The sequence below is a fragment of the Artemia sp. Qi Xiang Cuo genome, chromosome 5, assembly GCF_049724085.1.
Source record: "Artemia sp. Qi Xiang Cuo chromosome 5, ASM4972408v1, whole genome shotgun sequence".
Classification (NCBI taxonomy): Eukaryota; Metazoa; Arthropoda; class Branchiopoda; order Anostraca; family Artemiidae; genus Artemia; species Artemia sp. Qi Xiang Cuo.
In genome coordinates this window covers 78,315,550-78,337,571 of record NC_142798.1, presented here as the reverse complement: position 1 = coordinate 78,337,571, position 22,022 = coordinate 78,315,550, and the positions used below count along the sequence as shown (strand labels likewise).

The window sequence follows — 22,022 nt, the reverse complement described above, 5'->3', positions numbered from 1 at the left end:
AAAAGTAGTAAATTGATATGACCCTTTGGGTTCTGGTTTTTCTTAGGGAATAGTCTATGATGATTAAAAGCCATTCAATAAAATTTATTTAGATTGCAGTTTGACTGTCTTAAATTAACATAATGATTTAGGTAGATGTAATCTTGTCTCTCATGAGGGGGGGGGGTGTCACTCAATTCGTATTGTCTTATTTTCTTGGGCCAACCAATCTCTTCTATAAATGACAAGTGCAATCTTGGAGTCACTATTGACAATGAATTAAAATTCAGTACCCATGCTAATATGCCTGTGGCTGGTGTTAGTTCAAATCCGGGGCTGATCAAATGTACCCTTTCCACTTTTTCCCCAAAGTCATTAGTCTTCTGTATAAAGGACTAGTTTGACCCAAGCTTCAAGTTAAAATGTGTCTAGTCTCCCTGTATTTTGCCACACTAGCCTACATGCAGAGATGTGCCAGCAAAATGATATTCAGCATGCAGGAATTTTCTTATCCTGTAAGACTAGCTTAACTGTAACTCCCAACACTTGTATACAGAGAAGAAGACGTGGTGCTATTATAACCTAAAAGCTAATGAAGGCAAACACACTTCCAGCATTATTTCCTATTCTTGGCCCTAGTTCAAGAACCTTAGGCAATTGGTTGAAACTTGTAAAGCAGTGTACCCTAACCAAAGTCCACACTTCTTTTTCTCAAGAATTATCAATGATTGGAATAAACTCTCTGAAGACACAATTATTTCTTAATCTGTTGACATTTTCAAACAAAGGCTGGATGCTGAGTGATTCTCAAGTGAGTAGAACCTCAACTGGAAAGCTACTCAGAGCTGTTCCTAGGGTTGTTGGTGCCCAGGGAAACATTAGTTACAGCTATCCCCTTCCAACTCGAATAAAAAAAAAGAAGCTGAATCAGAGTGAAAAATTTGATCACAGTGGGTGGTACCCCAGCTGCAGTGCCCCCTCCCCCAGCTGTGGTGCCCAGTGCAGCTGATTTGGTTACCCCCTTCCCTTTGAACAGCTTGGAAGCTACTGATCATCCACCTGCACCTGGCCACTAACCAACTTTGATCATCAACTTTCGAGTTTCACAAGGGAAATCCCTTAGATTCCTCCAAGCTGCAATTTAAGGTAATCTACACCTAAGAGATTATGGAATTTTAACCAAAGTAAGTAGGAAGTAACAGTAAGTGTCATAGTTGAACCTATTGGGTACCCAGATATAATTCAGGCTACATGGGGAAGGGGATCCTAATTTCTTGTCATCAGGATATATACTGGAAAAGGTTGTTAAAGTCATTTGAATTTGGTGAGAAATAGGAGCCAGTGTCATAGCTATGCGTTTTGGAAATTCAAGCCTGATCTAACCTTTGTTAGAATGAATCCCTAAATTTTTGTCATTAAGACATCCAGCAGAAACATTATGGGGTCTCATGCCCATTCCCTCTTGTGGATGGGGGCCAAATTCTTTTTATTACAATATCCACCAAAGTAAGGCATTAGATCTTAGTCAAGCTTGGTGGAAAGTAAGATTTTGGGTCCTATTACGAGTCTAAACCAATCTGAACCCTGGCACCTCCCTTCAGAAATAATGTCTTTTTCACAAAAATTTGTTTTTCAGTTTGGCACCTCCCTGCTGAAAAAAGTATTTGGAATAGAATGACTAGCACAATTGCCATAAAAAACTTTGCTATGCCCCCTCCCCCTTCTGCCATGGTTGCTACGCCTGGGTCAACCTGTTGCAGTTGCAAAATTTATGTTATAAAAATTAATGGTAAGGTTTTGTTGAATCTTGACCAAACTCCAATCAAAAGTAACATTTAATATGCCAGCCCAGCTATTTTCAAGTCAAGGACAGAGTTACCTCTGTAAAGAAGGAGGAAGGGCAACTCTAGTTTTTGTTGTCAAGACTTCTTTCAGCAAGCACTGGGGCATCAGCATTTTAGAAAAGCCTAGGTGGCACCACGGCTCTAAACAGTTTAACTTGTATTGATTACCTTAAATTACCTTAAATTACCTTAAATCGCACTAGCCAGCGATAAGGACGAATCCTGTAGACGCCGGTCAATGATGATGGTGGCTCAGCTCATTGGGCGCATTCCAAACTGTGCGCCATGGCTTGCTGCACCGATCTCTGTCAACAGCTGACTTGAAGGCTTCAGTCTTAGGGGACATGACTGCATTCTGGCTAAGGGAATTCCATAAGCCAACCACACGGTTGGAGAAAAATTTGTTTCGCAGCCTGGTATTAGCGCATTTCCGGTAGAGCTTTAGGGGTGCCCTCTTGTTCTTGACGAACTATCTAACTGGAATAAGTCAGGGATGATATCGTGGTTGCAGATCAATTTGAATGTCATCAATACATCTCCTCGCTTACGTCGGTATGTGAGAGATGGTATTTTGAGCCTCTGGAGTCTGGTAGAATATGGCAAATTTTGAAAACCCCTTATGCATTTTGTTGCTCTCCGCTGCACCGATTCCAGAATCGATTGGTCAAGCTTGTTAACTGGCGTGGCAATGGACATCCCAAATTCTAATTTTGGTCGGATCAGGCCCTTTAGGAGCTTAGTAATCACTGCTGGAGATCTACTGCAGAATGTTCTCTTTATTATACCGAGAGTTTGGTTGGCTTTGGCTCCTGCAGACTGCGTGTGTAAGTTGAATTTGAGCTTGTTATCAACCAAGACTCCCAGATCTTTTTTGCAGTGACTGGTTGTAAGTGGCTGTTTAAAACCACAATTGGATTCCATAAAATACTGGCTGAGAGGGTTGTTTGCTCCAAAGTGTATGACCTTGCATTTCTGGATGTTAAATTCTAGTTGCCAGGTTTTTGCCCACGTTGAGAGTGCGTCGAGATCTGCTTGGATGTCTTTGGTACTTTGGGGGTCATAAATCGGACCGATTATTTTGGAATCATCATATAAGCAAATCTTATTCTTTATGATTGAAGATGCATCATTAATATAGATGTTGAATAGAGTTGGGCCCAAAACCGTGCCTTGGGGTACTCCGCTTTCTACATCTGCTGATTCTGAGAAGATAATTGATCCACCATCCCCAAATACTCTTACCACCTGCTTCCTGTTGGTAAGAAATTGCATCGTCCAATTTATGACTTCATCGTGGAGGCCTATTGCGTGAAGTTTAGAATTTAGCCTCCTATGACATACTTTATCAAATGCTTTCGCTAAGTCTAATAATATCATATCAACTGGGGATCCCGTGATCCCCAGTTGATAAACATGGTTGCTGATATATATGTGTTGCCCCTGGCCCAAAGTTGCTGCAACATTTCATGGAGCCTTTGCACCATATGTATTCTACATTGAACCCTTTTTTGTTTTTTTTAGATTGAATTTTTGATTTTTTTTTTAATATAAGCTTATTTAAAAAAAAAAGTAAACATCAATAATAAAACCTTGAAGAAGATAAAATAGAGGCACAGAATAGTTCAAACTTAAAACAAAAAGAAATTATTATGAATGAATGAATGAAAGATAAAATGAATCAACTAGTCGAATTTAGATGGAACATTAATTCACACAAATAAGAGTATGACAGCTGTCACTCAAGTCTCTCTAGCTCATTTCCGCAATGATTTCAGACACTGGTCATTTTGTACTTAATCAGGACTTAGCCTTTTGTACCATTCTACTGAAATGCCACTGTTTGGAATTAGCTAGTTTTTTCTGGACTTATTTCATTTTTGCACCAAATTCATTTTTGCTGTCTATTCATATAAATGCAAAGCCCATGAATGAATCTAGTTTGAGCAATGTAAACATTGTATTTTTTTCTGTAAATGTATCTGAGAAGCAGAAGCCTTTAAAAGAGTTTGAGAACTTGTCACTGTGCCATTTGAGCCATGCCCCCCCCCCTACCCCCTGGTGGCACATCTTTTTAACCTTTTGAACCCTCTCAGTAAAAGGGTTATCTTGACATTTTGATCTAATGCAATGGGTTACCCAGAGCCAAAAAAGGGGTGGATAGAGATATTTGAATTTCTGATTGGTTTTACCTTTGTAAAGTGTGCTAGAGCTTATAATTATGTTCAAATTGGCCATTTTTCAAGTTTCTATGACCATCTCATGTAGATTGTGTTTCTTGTTTCCTGATTAAATAATTATAATAAGTTCAGATTAGAGATATTCTATGTCTTGGTTGGGATAGCCAACTTTTCAGCAAGTTTACATCTTAGGCTATCTTTCATAGAAGATGTATTTTTAGGTCCACATGTGATTTTTTCGCAGTTAAATGTGGGTTGCTTTTAGTCTTTCAATTGGTGAATTCTTGGGAGTGGTTTACTCACCTCCCCTTTATGTTTGATTTCATTGTTATTTTTTTTTATCTTCTGCCTTCCCCAAAATCTAGTGAGCACTGTTATTTCTTTTACTTTTAGGCACCTATGGTGTGGTATACAAGGCCAGAAATAAGAAGACAGACCAATTGGTTGCTTTAAAGAAGATTCGTCTGGAATCTGAAGAAGAAGGAGTGCCCTCTACTGCAATTCGAGAAATTGCCCTGTTAAAGGAGTTGCAACACCCTAATGTTGTTAGGTACATAGCTTGCCTTAAATTTTATGTAGTAGCTTTCTGTTTTATTGGTAATTTGTCATTTAGATGATTTAGGTTGTAGCCTTTGGGAATATTGACTGGGCTGCAAACAGTGGCGGATCCAGAGGGTGGGGGGGGCGCCCCCCTAACGTAGTCTAAAATAATGTAATTTACTTAATTAACAAGTTTTCTGTTAATTAAACTTACTCCTAGCGCAAGTTTATCGGATCAACCTATTCTGCCCCCCCCCCTCCTAAAAAACCCTGGATCTGCACTTGGCTGCAAAGAACCACATCTGTACTCAGGGACAGATCTGTACCAAGTGCTATTTTCAAATTTGTAGTTTTTATTTCAGAGAATTGTTGAAAGGGGGGAGGGATAGCAGATTTTGATTTGAATATAAGGAATAGAATAATCTTGTTTGGAAAGAAGTTAAAATCCTGTGAAATTTTACTTGTTAATCAAGAGTTGGATAAAGTAATCTTAATAAATCCTGAATTCTAAATAGGTTGGAGCCTGCTATGTCTGGTATTATTTTACTAATATATATTTTCACGTCGTGTACCCCATCCCCAAGCAAAATCATCAAACAACTAACATCCCCAAGCAAAATCATCAAAATTTCAGATATCTGAAATTTTACAAAATACTAAAAAATCAAGTCTGTGCTTGTTTGATAGCCTCAGCTAGGTGCATACCTAGGGTTTTGTGGACATTGACTCTAGTATGTTTTGTAATGCATTCAAATATTTTTCATTCGTTTTTTGTTAAGACTTTGTGAATGACATGGGAAACTACCAGATGAGACATCTTGAATGTTTTTTTGCTTTACTAGGACTGAAGTTGTAAAACATACAATACATACTAATACAAATGAAAAAATTAATCTTAAAACGAGTAAAATTTTGATTGAACATTCAAATCAAACATAAAACAAACAAAAATCACTACAAACAAGAGTTTGGCTTCTGTACCCTTCACTAACTGTAAAAGTCAAAAGTCCACTGCATCATTTGCGTTATATTGAAAACTATGTGTCATGAATAGTCCTCTTAAAGAACAAATAAAATTAAACTGTATGCTATTAATTGTTGAAAGCTAAGCAGTTCAAGATTTTGTTTCGCTGCAATTTTTATTTTCAATGGTGCAAGTACAAAAGAAAGTATTTGTAATATAATTTGTTTTCAGTAAAGTGCTAATCACGCAGTATGCTTTAGACTTTTACAGTTAGGGAAGGTGGCAGTAGGCAAACTGTTGTTTGCTGTGATATTTGCTTGTTTAAGTTTGGTTTTAAGTTTTACTCGTTTTAAGGTTTATTATGTTTTAATCCTTTTTGGAGATCACACATGCCCTCTTTTCCAATAAAAATCTTTATATGTTAACAATAGGAAATCTGCATAACTTATAGCCCTTCCCCGGAGGCTGGTGGGAGGTGTGTCAACCCTGGAGGCATAGTTATTTCGCCTTTGAACTATTTTGAACAAAATGGCTTTCTAAATATTTTCATCTGATCCATTTGGGGGAAAAGGACACGGGGAGCTGGTTGCCCTTTGATCACTTATGACTCTTAACAAGGGCAATAAAACTGTCGATTGTCAATCAAAGTTTATACAATCACCCCTTCCATAAATATCTTGTATGTTAAAAATATGCAGCTTGTATAACTTGCAGTCCTTGTCCCAGGGCTGTGGGGATTTGTCAATCCCTACCGTGTAGTAATTTGGCCTTTGGACTATTTTGTACTCTTTTAGAATAAAAATTTTTGCATGTTAACAATTGAAAATTTGCACAACTTATAGCCCTTGTCTGGAGGCTGGTGGGAGGTGTGTCAACCTTGGTTGCATAGTTATTTGACCTTTGAACTATTTTGAACAGAATGGCTTTCTAAATATTTTGATCTGGTCCATTCGAGGGAAAAAAGGACACGGGGAGCTGGTTGCCCTTTTATCACTTTTGACTCTTAACAAGGGCACTAAAACTTTCGATTTTTAGTCAAAGTTTAAACGACCACCTCTTCCATAAAAATCTTATATGTTAAAAAGAACTTGCATAACCTACAGCCCTTGCCCCAGGGCTGTGGGGATTTTTTCAACCCTGGAGGCGTAGTTATTTGGCCGTTCGATTATTTTGAACTCTTTTCGAATAAAAATCTTTACATGTTAACAATAGGAAATTTACGTAACTTATAACCTAGCCTGGAGGCTGGTGGGAGGTGTGTTAACCATGGAGGTATACTTATTTGACCTTGGAACTATTGTGAACAAAATGAATTTCTCAAAGTTATGATCTGATGAATTTGGGTGCAAAAAATAAGTAACTTACAAAAATGTTAAAAATAAGTAACTTGTATAACTCACAGCCCTTGCCCCAGGGCTTTGCAGGATTTGTCAACCATGAACGCGTAGTTATTTGGCCTTTGGACTATTTTGAACCAAATAAAAATCTCAAAATTTTTATCAGATGCATTTGGGGGAAAACGGCATGAGGGAAGGGGGCTGGCTACCCTTCAATTATTTTGAACACTTAAAAAAGGAATTAAAAATTTCGATTTCCAGTCAAATGCGCCCCTCCCATGTTTATACGACCAGCCCTCCCATGAAAATCTTACATGTTAACAATGGACAACTTGCATAACTTATAATCCTCACCCCGAGGGCTTGGGGGGGGGGGGTATCAAACCCAGAACCATAGCTATTTGACTTTCGAAACTATTTTGAATAGATACATTTCAAAAGTTTGATCAGAAGCATTTAAGGTAAAGTAATAGGAGGACAACCAGCCCCCACAGGCTGCCTTCCTATCACTTTTGACTCTTAAAAAGGGAACTAGAACTTTCGATTTCAAATCGAGAGAGCATTCTCCCGAAGTTTATGCGACAATCTCTTCCTTAAAATATATTAACAATGGACAACTTGCATAACTTACAGCTCTTCTTGGGGGAGGGGGTCAATATCGAGGCTTCGTTATTGTGCCTTTGGACCATACTCAACAAAATGACTATCTCAAAGTTTTGATCGGGTGCATTTGGCGAAAAGAGGGTGTGAGGGGGGGGGGCTTGTGTCCCTCTGATCACTTTTGATCCTTAAATTGGACACTAGAACTTCTGATTTCCAATTGGATGATCCCCTTTCCATATGAAGTGCTTCTGGAAAATAATAATTATAAAACATTGAAGTCTTATGACCCTTTAATATAGACGACACTATAGCGCTACCTCTGATACATATCAATTGTCGAGGGAGTAGAAAATTCGATGGCCGAAAGAAAAAAAAAAAATCAGACTTGACATTTATATTTTTGTACTGGATGAATAATCTCTACACAGTTGGTGCTGCTCCGCATGAGAATCTAAATCTCCAAAACTAAACGAAGCCTGTGAGTTTGTGCAGGTGATAACTTTTTGCATCACAAACAAGCCTAGGGCCAACGCCCCATTAAGAATGTCCTGGCGCTCGTTCGGACCTACCTGAATTACCAAAAAGCATGATTTTTTTCCTGTTTAGCCATTATCCATCATCATATAACTTAACTTAACCTTTTTGATCGTTCTTCACATTGGGATTAGGCCAAATTTTTTAGCAGCTATGCCCATATAACGTTTGAAGAAAATGCAATATGAAATCTGAGGAGGCATCAGACTATTCATGGGGTTGGATGGTAAATAAAGAGAGACTCTATTCAACAGCAGCTAAAACTTAAAAAAAATCAATGTTCGAAAGCAATATGTGAATCAAAAGAACTAAATTTTTTGTGCTGATCCCAGATATGTCTGAAATCATTTATGAAAGGGGGAAAGGTATCCCTGAAAGAGGTGTGGTCTTGAGGAAAATTACACTATCAATTTGAACAGGTTTGAAAAACCTAGAGTGGAAGTTTCAGCCCTCTGTATGCATAAGTATGGATTTTTTTTCCAAGCGAAAGACAGCCCCAGATGTGTGGTAGTCACAGAACGGGTTCCTTTAGATGATCAAGGTTTTTGTGTGTGTCACATGTTAAATTTATTAACGTTTGATTTGGAGCAAAGCCTGTTTTTTATGGTATTCCTTCCTAGATTGCATAAGGAGCCCTTCCTTTTACATTATATTGTTTTGTGTACAGTTGGAAAAGCACGGTGTTCTAGCTTCCTGTTGCCTTGGATTACTTAAGGCCAAAAGCACCTGCATCATATCCTTATTTTTACTTCTTATGATGAGTAATGGAGCATGTGCAACTAAAGATCTAACATTTAATTCTGAAGGACGGTATGACACTATAATAAAAAGTTGACTAGTAATGATCTGGGCTATTCTCTAAATGTAATTCATTGCTTTCAGCCTTGAAGATGTTATTCTACAGGAGTCAAAACTATTCCTTGTATTTGAGTTTCTATCAATGGATCTTAAGAGATATATGGACACAATTCCATCTGGTGAAAGCATGGATGCAATGCTTGTCAAATCATACACATATCAGGTGACAATTTTTTTCCTTTTTTCTTTCCTCAATCCTTGACCAGTCTCAAGGTAATAAAGTGATTAGTTGAAGGGTAATAGAAAGTTAGTGCTCTTCTAGCGTATGCTGTACTATTTTTTATTGTATTGCATAATTTTCCACATAATTTTCCACATCGAAATATCTCCTAGACATAGATTACGTATGTAATCCGAGCTTCTTACATAAAAATGCTAAAACTTTTGAAGGTTTTGCTAATTCAAGCGGGGGGGGGTATTGGCTTGAAAATTAAAGATAGTCGGTTAAATTAGAGAAATGATGATGAAGAGGTAATGGTATGTAACAAGAAAAGTGACCGAGGGTGTAGATTTAATAACCTAGTTAGCATTGTTAGTAAGGATGGTGGATGTTGTGAAGGTATAAAAAGTAGAATTGCTAAAGTGCAGATTATCATATTTGCTATATAGGACACTGGAAGTCACTACAATGACTGTGGTCAAGCATGTCTATGAAAGGTTAGAGAAATTCTGGTAGATGAATTAGGTAAGAATGATTTTAGGCACTGGTTTGAACAACCGCATTTAAGCAATTAGCTGTACAAAAAATGGTTCAATCACACTTCGTAGGGTTATTTTGAAAGGAAAGTTTTTATAGTTACCTAGGCTTCCTCCTGTTTTCTTATTGAGATAAGTTGTCGAAGTTCGTGCTCAATGACAATCCAGTGGTGGGTTAAACGGAAGGGGGATCACGCTCTGAGGAGTTGGGAAGAGGTTATAAGAACTGATTTAGAGAAAGTAGACATTTCATGGGAGAGAGTAAAGAGCGGAATGGAGGAAAAGCGTCTTGCAGCTGCGGAGGCATAGTTGTAGGGTGGGTTGTCAGTAATTGTAATAATTTAAATAAGCTGTCAGCAATGCTTCAGCAAAATTGCTGCCCTATCTCCGTGGCAAAAATTGATCTGCCCTAAAATGCTGTTGCTTGGTGTGTTCTGTGCTTTCTTGGCTTTCCTGATAGAAATTGTTTATGGACATCAGTTGAATTGGTCACCTTTACTTTGGTGCTGGAACTGAATATGAATACAACTATTTTTCTTTTCGAGTGATTATTATTTTTTGCTTTTTATTTCAGAAAACAGACCAATTTTTACCAAGAATGCTAAAAATAATATCTGATTCTTTAAATTGGTTAAGTGAAAACTTACACAACCCTATACGTAATTAAAAAAAGACCAGGGAACTCAATTTCTTATGAAAAAGGCCTCCATATGCAGCTATGTAGTTTTACACTTAGCAGGCGCGAAATTTTGAAATAAGAAACGTGTGTTAAAAATCAGCAGAAAATGAGAAAAAAACAGCATCTTGGAGCTCCTGAAACTGTAACTTCCCTTATTTCTGTAGCAAAAGATGAACACTGCCATAAATCTAACCTATGGATATTATTAAAGTTATTCAAAAATAAACAATTCAAATTATTAGTTATGTGATCTGTTCTCGGTCTGATTTGATCTTTTCTTTGTCTGATCTGATCTGTTCTCGGTCTGATCTGCTCTTGGTCTGATCTGATCTGTTCTCGGTCTGTTCTTGACTTACTGACAAATGAAACTATATAGAAAAACTAATTAGGCATTCATATTCTGTTATATTTATCCCTTTAGTTAACTATTGGCATATCAAAAGAATCTTTATTTTCTTCTGTTTCAAAAATAATGGTTTTTATTACTCAATTTTTACATATTCCAACTAGCCTTTATTTGTTCAATACCCCTATTGGATATAACTGTTGTACCACCTGGGTTGATTGTTGTATTTCTCTACGATCAGCGGGAATTACCCTTGTTTTTTGGAGTTTGTTTGTAAACAAGAAAATTTGCTTCTTTTTTCCTTTTACAATTCAGTTTGGCAACAAAACAGAAAATTGACGCAACGAAAAAATATATTAATAATTGTATAACAACCAAAAGAATTTTTGTAGAAAATCTGGGTCTTTAGGTCCTAAGATGGAATAGTCCTAAAATTGAAACCAGGGGACAAAATATGTTTTCATTTTGATGTCTTTGGTACTCTAAGCATTTTGATTCAAGGAAAAGAGGGGATAGGATAGCCTCTCTTCAGATCCATGCGACCAACTTTGGGAGCTACGTTCTTAGATCAACCTAAACTTTTTAGGAAAGTGTGTCTTCGAATGGAATGGAAATATTGTACTATCAAAAGACATACATTTTTTTTTTGTATTCAAAAGACACTAGATGACCTTATAAAGGTAAGGAGGGGGGTCTTTATTTGTAAGTTTGGAAATTTTGCCCTGATAGGGTGATTCACCAATTAAATTAATTGTTATTATAAAAATTGGCTTAGAGCTAGCCTATTAGTGATAAATCATTTAATAATTGTGTTCATTCGGGTATATTATTATTATTTTTTTAAATATTGATGAATATTTTATCTTAAGGGTGGGACGCTGATGTTCTATCCTGTCTACTATTTTCTTAAACACTCTAATATTGATTGCATCTCTTCTTTTTTTTTTCTCATTTTGCAAGTTATTTTAATTCCAAACCTATTAAAATTTTTACTTTTATTGACCAGCAGTAGGGGGAGGGGGGGGGGTCAATATTTAGTGTGGCCCTTTCTTTCCTAGAGAAGATGCACAAAGCTTATTCAGATTATCTGAATCGATTTATTCTAATTTTACATCCACATTTTTAAGTACTAAGGACATCAAGATGAAATTTTGGGCCTATTTATACCTAAAAATTGCGAATTTCTAAGATTTTTTCTTTGTGTCGGTTCAAAATAATGAAGTTTAAAAGGCAGTATCACCTTTATCTTCAGTGTTGCCACGTTAAACAGTGCTATTAAATAAGAAAAATTTATTAGTTAAAATTGACAATGCTTTTCATCCATGAAGATTCAGACATTCAGCATCTTCAGATTTGTAAAGACAGCTACATTTTCGGAGGAAAGCTACACCTTAACCTGCTTAGTGGAATTTCCTCTTGGGTAATTTTTTTGCTGATTTTTCATCAAAGTTTCTTTTTTTAATTTTGGCATCCACTGTTACCAAAAACTGCATATCTGTATAAGGAGGTATTTTTTTTTTTTAATAAAGATTGAGTTCCCAATTTTTCTGTAATATTTTAATATATATGATTGTGTAAGTTTCCGCTTAACCAATTCATCAGATTTCATTTTTACTGTTTTTTTTACTTGGAATCCTTTTAGATAACACTAAGTAGCCTATATTTTTTTCGTTTTCTTTATAGTATATCTAAATATATTTATGAGAAGTGTTGTCGATTTGATAGTAGTTGTATTAATCCGTACAAGTCTTTATATGTTGAATGCGGATTTTTGTATACGGGTTGAGTACGGGTATGGATTTTCCCTTTGTCATGACCGATTCTTCTTTGTATTGATAAAATTTTATTTTTAAAATTTAAACTAATATTAGCTATGTTTTATTCCCCTGTCCTAATTCGCAAAAGTGTAGGGGGGGGGGGTGTGATAAGGATTTTTTTCAATGTTTTTTGTGAAGGTATTAGAAATGTATTTACCAAATCCAAGGTGACTTTTTTCAAATGGAATTACCAAAGAAAAGGGTGTTTTCCAAACGTAACGTCCTAGAAATCATCCCAGTATATCTAGAACTTGTAATTTGGGTGTAATATTGTTATTAATATTCTCTCTAAAACCCATAATATCAACTGGAGTTAGCCTTGATCCCCTGGCTGCCTCTGATACTCCCCAGAATAGTTTACCCGAGTTAACTTTAACAAAATGTCATTAGTGTGATATCTTCAGAAATAAAAATGAAAATTTGAATTCTAACTTCTTTTTTTTAATGCTCCCATATGATGGATGTATCTGCAAAAAGCTTGGATTTCACATTGGTATTGTTTATTGCCCATAGTACTTCCTTCTGGCTTGGCTATCGGCTGGTAATAAGTGGCGGGTGATAGTTCATCTTTTTTTTTTCATTTCTAGCCATAGAGCCTTGTAAAGGGAGTATGATGACGTATTTTTCTTTTATTATTCAAATTATTCCTATGACACTCCCCAGAATAGTTTACCTGAGTCAGCTAAAAAATCTCTCTAGTTTGGTAAGTAAAAATGAAAATTTGAATTCTGACTTCTTTTTTTTAATGCTTCCGTGTGATGCATGTCTCTGTGAAAAGCTTGAATGGCATATTGGTATTGTTTGTTGTGCATAGCATTTCCTTTTGGCTTGGCTATTGGCTGGTAATAAGTGAAGGATTCCTCGTTTTCATTTTTTGGGTGTTTTTTCTGCATTTCTAGCCACAGAGGCCTTGCATTCTGGCCTTGCTGGGGGAATATGTTGACGTATTTGTCTTTTATTATTCATATTTTTTTTTGTACTCACTGTTGAAAAAAAAATCTATCAATCTATCTAATCTTTTCTCAAAATATACCAAGTTAGTAGAATTTTTGATTCATCATCTAGATTATCCTAAACCTTAACTCTACTATAAATAAAAGAAAATGTTGATTGTGTTTTACCTTGGTTTTTATTTTCAGATTCTGCAAGCGATTTTATTCTGTCACCGAAGAAGGGTTGTCCATAGGGATTTGAAGCCCCAAAATTTACTCATTGATGATAAAGGAATTATCAAAATAGCAGACTTTGGCTTAGCAAGAGCCTTTTCCATCCCTGTCCGAGTCTATACACACGAAGTATTTTTTTTTCTCTTTTCATTTTGTTTCTCTGTTTCTAATGGTTCAAGTAGGCCTTCGAATTGTCAAGAAATTTTGGTCTTGCATTTTTTTGGGGGGCATGTGCCTTTTATAGAGCTTTTCATTTCCATCTCTTGTTTTCTTAAATGTTTCGGCTGTTTATCCTAGTTTTTTTTTTCTCTTTCCATTGATATTGTTTCCAGATGTGATACCTGTATATTTGGACTTTTTCCCCCTGTACAAATATTTTACAAATATTTACAAATATTGTTTTCTAAAATATTTCTTCTGTTTATCCTAGTTTTTTTTGTTCTCTTTCCATTGGCTCTTTCCATTGATACAGTTTCCAGATGTGATACCTGTATATTTGGACTTTTTCCCCTTGTACAAATGTTTTACAAATATTGTTTTCTTAAATGTTTCGGCTGTTTATCCTAGTTTTTTTTTTGTTCTCTTTCCATTGTTTAGTTTCCAGATGTGATACCTGTATATTTGGACTTTTTCCCCTTGTACAATTTGTTTTTTTTGCATTCAATTGCAAATTTGATTTATGTTAAATAATTATAACTGTCAAAAACTGGTAATAATACGATCTTTTATAATTTATAAATTACAACTACTAATAAAATCATAACCAGAACTGTCACTCAGGCACTTATTCAAAACTTTAATTTTTCTGATAGGAATAGAAAATTTTTCAAGGTTTTCTCCCTGTAATGTAAATAATTTTCTGATAGCGCAGTGGATGAAAGCGTGCAAAAGAACTTATTGGATAGTGGTTTTTATCGCTACCAGGTTAAAAATAAAATCCCTGACATCTTAAGAAAAACTCAAAACATAAGAAGAAACCGATAAAATTATAATCTACCTGGTTTCTTCTTGAAAATGGTAGAAAGGGCATAGTTTTCGTTTATTTTAGGGTAAATTAGTAAGAAGATTGAGATCCCGGGAACAGAGTACTTCAAAAACAGCTTCATTCTATGTTGTTCTTCGATTCGGAACAATCTTCTTAGGATGTCATCTATAAAAGTTTCTCTGTTGATTCCTTCAAAAGAAGAGGTAACAGTCATCTAAAACCTCCTGATGGAGTGATTTAATTGAGTAGCAGCAGATCAGATATTTAATTGCACCTTTCGCGGCGAATTTAAGAATTACATCTTCCTTGAGACGTCCTTGACCATCCTCTTGAAACGATTTAGAGTCACAGCTCCTACCACCTTGTACAAAAGGGCTCGTAATATCGCTGTCTGATGCGGTGCGTGACAACTGGGTTATTTTGACGTTGTTGAAGTTCTCCGTCCATCGTTTTCATGGACTACCTTTTGGACGAAGGCCATGGAGAGATCCTTCAAGGGCAATTTTCCGGAGACAACTCGTCTGCATTCGGTTGGCAAATGATCGAACCACTGTAGTTGTTGATTCTTGATTTTATTGAAAATGGTTTCAGTGGACGGGAGCAACTTACTGCTATATTCGAGATGCGGTCAACGTATTTGATTTTTGCAATTCGACAGAGGGATATCATCTTGAATGCTAGAAGTTTTCTTTCGTCTTTGGTTTTGAGTGTCCATTTTTAGCTCCTGTATTTGACTATGGGAATGACGAGGGTGTGAAATAGACAAATTTCAAGTATGTTGGATTGGTGGTTATTTTCCCAGAGGTTCCATAGTCTTTGGAAGCTAGGGCTAGTAAGTACAAATCGTCTTTTACCTAAGAGCTATGGCAATTATCTGAGAAGAGTAGATTTCTTAGTTAAAAGATTGAGCCTACTTTTTTGACTTGTCGTCCGCCTGTGGTGATAAGGGAAGGGGATGTCCAGCTCATGTATTGCAATCAAGTTTTCGGTCAGGAAATCTAGAATCCGATATATTGCCCCATGGGTTGTAGAATGATGCATATCTGGTGATCTCATACCATTCGTTTTATCTGCTTTTGCCTATAGTTCTTCAAAAAAAATAGCTAGCACATCTATATCGTCAGCGTAGACCAAATTGTCTATCAGAAGTAGCCACTTCCCGTAGGTAACTGATGCTATATTGTTAATATCCCGTATACCGGCTTGTAAAAGGGTCTTTATAGGTCAGAGTCCTTCACGCCATATCAGATCGAATGCTTGTTGGGAATCGACGAGTAGCTGGTAGAGCTCTTTGTTGAATTCAGGACATTGTCCCATATTGGATAATGAATATCTAATAGATTGTGGATCTTCCAAGATAAGAGCCGGCCAGAAAGACGTGACTGTGGCTTGCGATGCTAATTGAAGAACTTCTGAAGGATATTTGTTTATGTATTTATTTGTAACCCATCATACAGACAACAAAAAAGACGGAGTACAGCAATAACAAAAGAAAGAAACATACACATGAATAAAGGTAAATGCACCAACTTCATAACAGCAATAACTTCTACTAATGACAGTGCGTAGCATGAACTATTGCTGGAGAATCGCATGCCACTGGTGACTAATAATTTTCCTGTTAAACTGTTGTATTTGTTTTTCTATTGTAAGCGTGGGATCAGCTCTTTTGTATTTTCTGATCAGGTAAGTGTTGCGTGTCCAGGGTGGAAACCTTAGTAGGTATTTTGCGCATTTAAAGAATATCGACCGTAATTTGTGCTTCGTAGTTTGCGGGAAAGTTCGCCAGAAGGGGCTAAGGTACAAAAGGTGAGGGAGGACCAGTGCGTTGTAGAGCCGCGCTAGGATCATTCGGTTAAAGCTGAATTTCTTTGCTACGATTTTGCTATATGCAAAGCTCGTTCGTTTCTCGAGATGTTTGATGAGTAGTGCTCTTGTGTGCTTTAGTATCTGGCCAATGGGTAACCCTAAATATGTAATATGGTCAGCTTGTGCAATGTTAGTATTTCCGAGCGTGATGGATTCGGGCTTCAGTGTGTTTCAGGCCAGTTGAACAATAGCACTTTCGACTTCGAAGCTTTGAATTTAAGACCAATAGCTGCATACTCTCTTTTAAAACTTTAAAATTTTCTTCAATTCTTCCAAGTTCACGGGCAATGTTTAATAAGTCATCAGCAAAGCAAACTAGGGAAAGATCTATACTTTTAGAAATGCAAGATTTTAGATAATTTTCTTGTGCAGGAATCACGCTGTTATTGAAAGCTGGAGCAGAAGTAGGTGTACCTTGACGAGCACCCTTCTTTACTGGGATTCTAACAGAATCTGTTTGCTTCTCATACTTGATCTTGATTTCGGCCTCGAGGTTTTCATACATATCTCTCAGGGGTAAGAGTTAAGCAAAAAAGTCATGTTAAAGCTGGGTTGGAGGTGGCATTAAAAAGCTGATATTACAAGACATCGGATCAGAAGCGTGAATTTGGGATGTGCCATGCGTGCGGCCCCTGTTTTTCCTGGACATGGTGCCATACAAGGGAGACTGTATATAGCTGATTTGTTTTTGGTTATAAGCTAATTATTTTTTATTTATATTACTGTGAAACGGGGATATAATCTTATCGATCTATCTTACGTCGTTAGTTTGTTTATTCATAACTGGTTGCAGCCAGAGAGATATAAGTGTTCCCTTTTAAAGGTATGACAGTAATTAAAGAAGAGTAAGCAACCTAGTTAAAGGAAGTGGCCTGCCGTCTTGACTTGTTGTCCGCCTAAGTTAATAGCTGGGGATTTTCTAGGTCATTTCTTGTGGTCACCATAACTTTGGTCTAACTTTGGTTTGGCCTTTGAATAGTAGGCTAGCTCATCTATAACATCAGCATAGGCAAGACTCTGTTTGCAGTCCTCCTAATTTAGTGCCATATGCTGGATGCATCAGTGATGGAACAGCATTTAGAAATAGTTTAAGAAGTATTGCCGCGATAAAACTCTCAAGTACCCCTGACGAATTTGCCAACTCTTCTGAAAACTCATCGCTTGGCCTCGAAACTGGTTATGCAGAACCTTGATAATTTGAACTTTTCTATCAGGGATTCTATAATGACTTTTTTTTTTAATACATATATATTCTTGCGTAATGTTAAATTCTAGAAAAAATCACTAGGCAAGCCAATATCAGTTGGCCAAAAAAAGTACTGAAAATAGTGACAAATAGCAAGGAGTGACCACTATGTGTGATTTAAAACTGACTGCCGCGAGGTTTCCTCGCGGTAGAGTTTAACAGTTTGTGCCAGTGTTTCTTTTGAATAATGGACTAACTCATCTATGGCATCAGCATAGGCAAAACTGTCTATCTGCAGCCCTTCTAATTTAGTGCCATGTGCCGGATGTATCAGTGACGGAATAGCATTTAGAAAGAGTTCAAGAAGTATTGTCACGATACAACCCTCGATTATCCCTGACGAAATCGTCAACTCTTCTGACAACCCATCAGAGTTTAATACTTGGCCTTGAAACTGGTCATGCAGAGCCTTGATAATTTGAACTATTCTATCCGGGATTCTGTAGTGACGAAGGATATATCAGAGTCCTTTGCGCCACAGGTCTAATGCCTGTTGGAAATCGACAAATATCTGGTAGATTTTTGTATTGAATTTTATATATCCTTACATGAGTTGTCGAATGACGAATATCTGATCGATTGTGGATCTGTCAGGTGAAAGTTGGCCTAATAATCTTCAGTACTAAAAACAGTAATTGCTTGTATTCGTCAGGGTAAGACTTGTCAGGACACGTGGCTAGTGAATCCTGAGACTAATTGAGAGACTTGATATGGATACTGAGACTTATGAGGGATAAAATAAAATAGTAATAATGAAAACAAAAGGGTACTATATCTTTTACGGCAGTATATGCTTGATTACGTGCAGACTGTCTCTTTGAGAGTAGAATGTCAATACTGACTGTACACTGAACTAAGCGTGCATATTTTATATATATATTTATATATTCTTAAGTCATTTTAAATTCTAGAAAAATCACTGGGCAAACCAATATTAGTTGGCCAAAAAAAGTACTGAAAATAGTGGCAAATAACAAGGAGTGGGCACCCTCTGTGATTTAAAACTGACTGTCGCAAGGTTTTTCTCGCTCAAGGAGGATCGACCCTGAGGTAGTTGCAGCCAAAAACCCACACGGTTTGGGGCTGACAACCCCATTCGACCCCAGGGAAAAAGCCAGATGAAAACTAAGAGGGTTTGAAAGACTAGAACAAGTCTTAAATTAGGGACCGAGAGGGCCAGATAATACAAGCAGCGTTTAAAAGACTAAAGCTGTAAAACAGGGTCATCACACTAGTAAAGTGGAAGAAACAATGAGAATATGACTAATAATTATTATTATAAATTATTATTATTATTATTATAATTATTATTATAAAGTAAGACTTTTGATATTATATAGTATTCTCCAGATGTCTGCACGTAATATTAGTTCAACCCCAGGTGGCTTTTTAATGGAATGAATTTTGTTTTATATTAGTTGTAACAATCTTAGTTGTTAATTTTGTTAAATAATTAGATGCTAATTACTTAAATGTAATCAAGCTCTATTTAGTTTTACTTTGCATCCATATGCTAGACTAGATTTAACAGTTGAGGACAGTGGAAAAGTCCCAACCTTTCTTTGTTTTTGGCGACAAATTAGGAGTGTAATATTTCTGCTATAGAGGTGTTATTTAAGGCCAACACAGCTACGCACCCGGCTCACCTATACCAATCTATTTAAAGCCTCCCTTTTTATACCCTCCCAAGAAATTTCAACTTCCCTTAAATTAATTTACAACGTCCTCCCACCCAGTCCGGGGATGATCCGCTTTTTGTTGGTCCTGTATTGTTGGCCGGCAAGGACGATCTGTCATCCTTCATCCGCGAAATATGTCCTAGCCATAACAACCTTTTTCTTATTATAGTCCCAAAAGCAGGATTGAACCTCATTTTTCGTAGAACCTACCCAAACAGTCCGACAAAACCCTCTGAAAAACATCTAATACATCCTCCTCCGTCATTCGGAGCACTCACGTTTCAGAACAACACTTTACCACTGTCATCACTCTAGCTTCCTTTATTATAATCTTGTTCCGTAGACTTTCTGTTCTTCCAAACTTTTTTTTCAACTGTGAAAAAAACCGGGCCTTAGCTATTCTAATTTTAATATCCACGCACCCTAAGCCTTCTAAAGACTAGAATGTCATTTACACTTTACTGAAAACAATTTTTATTGAAAAACAATATAACAAAATAAAAGAAAAAAAAAATCATCATATTATGCAAAATTACCGAAAAGAACTAATGAATGTAAATTGACAGTTTTATGGACATTGATATTCATTCCTGAAAATTTCGGCAGTTTTCATTTATTAACTTCATAAAAGTGAAAGCGGTTGAAATGTATTTTGCTTTCATAAAGCAAAAATGATGCACGGTCTTTAGAAATCTTAGGGGGCGCTAGCCCTACTCCTGTTTGTGATAGTTTATGTTCGTGTTAATTTTCGCTTGGATATTTCTTTTAATTTTTGTTCGTTTTGGGTTTCATTTATATTTTGGTTGGGATTTATTTTTGTTTTACGCTTGAATCTCTGACATAATTTCTGCTGGCCTAACCCTTAATGTAGCTCTTTTCTCTGGAAAACTACTTTTGTGGAAAACACTTTTTGAATGAATGTCTATTCGTTTTTAATTGCCTTAGTTCGTTTTTATTAGTTAATAAAACAATTCTTGATAAAACTTTTTAATTTTTTCTCCTCTGGAATTTTGTCCTGGCTATTTTTGTTTCGGACAAAATTCTGTAACAAACTTTGATAATAGTTTTACTATACAACCTGGGATGGAAAGGAAGGGGGAATATAATTTAAATGAATGGATTGAAAATCTGCACAATTTTGTTCTTTATAGGGCTGAAGCCGTTCACACAACTTCATTTTACAACGTTGATTATAGACAAATATATACTGATCAATTTGTTATTAGAATTTTATTTTGTTATTTTTTGTTTTAATTCTGCTTCTTTAAAAAAAAAAAAAAAAAAAAATTATTTTCAGCAAATTTATAAAAAAGAATTCTGAGTTTTGTTAAAACGTAAAAATACAAATAGGTAGTAAAAAATGCAGCCACATTTGTTTCTGGTTCAGATTTCCTTGGCTCTGAGACATTAACTGAAGGGTATTCACGGCCCAAAATTATAGTAAGATGACAATGAAAGATAAAATCACACTAAAGATCAATACAACTACATTTTCTCGAACTTCTTTTGTCCTTGATAAGCTCCCCTTGTCCCTCCAAGTCAAAGTTTTATCGTATTCACCGTTTTAATACTCACATTGCAAAAATTCTCGCCTTTCATTGGCAGCACAATAACGCTGCCTCAATATAGAGCAAAGTGGGCTAAAGATTTTTTTCTTTTTTTTTTACCAGGCTAACTTGTATGGTTGGAGGTGTCATAGAAACTTCGAAGAAGGCATACTCATTTGTAAATTGGAAAACCTGGTGCCCTTTTTAAGAGTCAAAAAGGATTGGAGGAAGACTAGCCCACCTTTCATGCCCCTCTTAGCTCCCCTTATCAACGCTGATCAAAATTTGAGAGAGCCATTTTGTTCAAAATGGTCGAAAGGTCCAATAACTAAGCCTTCAAGGATAAAATGACCCCCCCCCCTTGTCTCTGGGGCAAGAGTTGTAAATCATGCAAGTTGCCTCTTTGTTTTAATTTGGAATATATTATTGAGAAAGAGGGGGGGGGGGTGTTTGATCCTGGGTATGTCCAAAAAGGACAAGGGTGTTAAGGTGAAACTTAAAGGAATATCTTAGGGGTGAGGGATGTTGAACTAAATCAAAAGACACTAAGTGTATCGCGGGTGCAAAAGGGCGTATTTGTAATATTTCAGAAACTGTTAAGGGTATCAAGTTGTAACTTTCAGGGAATTGTTAGAAGGATTTTGAATTAAATTTAAAGAAGTTACATTTTATAATTTCGTCCTGGCAACATCACAAAATGCCTTGTAGCATTAAAACTTGATTTTATTGTCATTTCTGGAGTGTAAAGGTTTGAAACCACAAAAAGTCTACCACTGAAATCCCCATGATCAACAACTATTGTTTAAAGATCCCCTTTAGAATACCCACTTTTCAGTATGCCTACCATTTGCCAGTGAAAAAAAAGAGTCTTGGGAAAACTACTAAGCGAAAGAAAATCCTTCAAATACGAAGCTTATTCGTTGATGATAGATGCTATTTATGCAGGTCAACAGAAGAATTAATTATGGAAGAAATTTCTTGGTATTCCTAAAATAGCTTGATACCCAGATGTCTTCTTTTTCTTCCTTTTTTCTCCTGCACTAGCGGGTCACTGGAATATTTTAGGGAGCAATTTTTGAAACATCAGTATCAAAACGAGCAATAGCATAAAATTGGAAATGATTGGACAAGGTGGCCTAAGATCGCTTGATGTAAA

The 22,022-nt window shown here is 36.3% G+C and overlaps 1 protein-coding gene across 1 annotated transcript in view; it reads left to right on the top strand.

Moving 5' to 3' along the window:
- Cdk1 (Cyclin-dependent kinase 1) overlaps positions 1 to 22,022 on the top strand; it is a 42,459-nt gene that overhangs the window by 6,286 nt on the left and 14,151 nt on the right. The window contains exons 2-4 of the mRNA XM_089089015.1: positions 4,394 to 4,550; positions 8,861 to 8,999; positions 13,514 to 13,669. Coding sequence (XP_088945141.1) covers positions 4,394 to 4,550; positions 8,861 to 8,999; positions 13,514 to 13,669 — 452 coding nt within the window. The remainder of the gene's footprint in view (positions 1 to 4,393; positions 4,551 to 8,860; positions 9,000 to 13,513; positions 13,670 to 22,022) is intronic.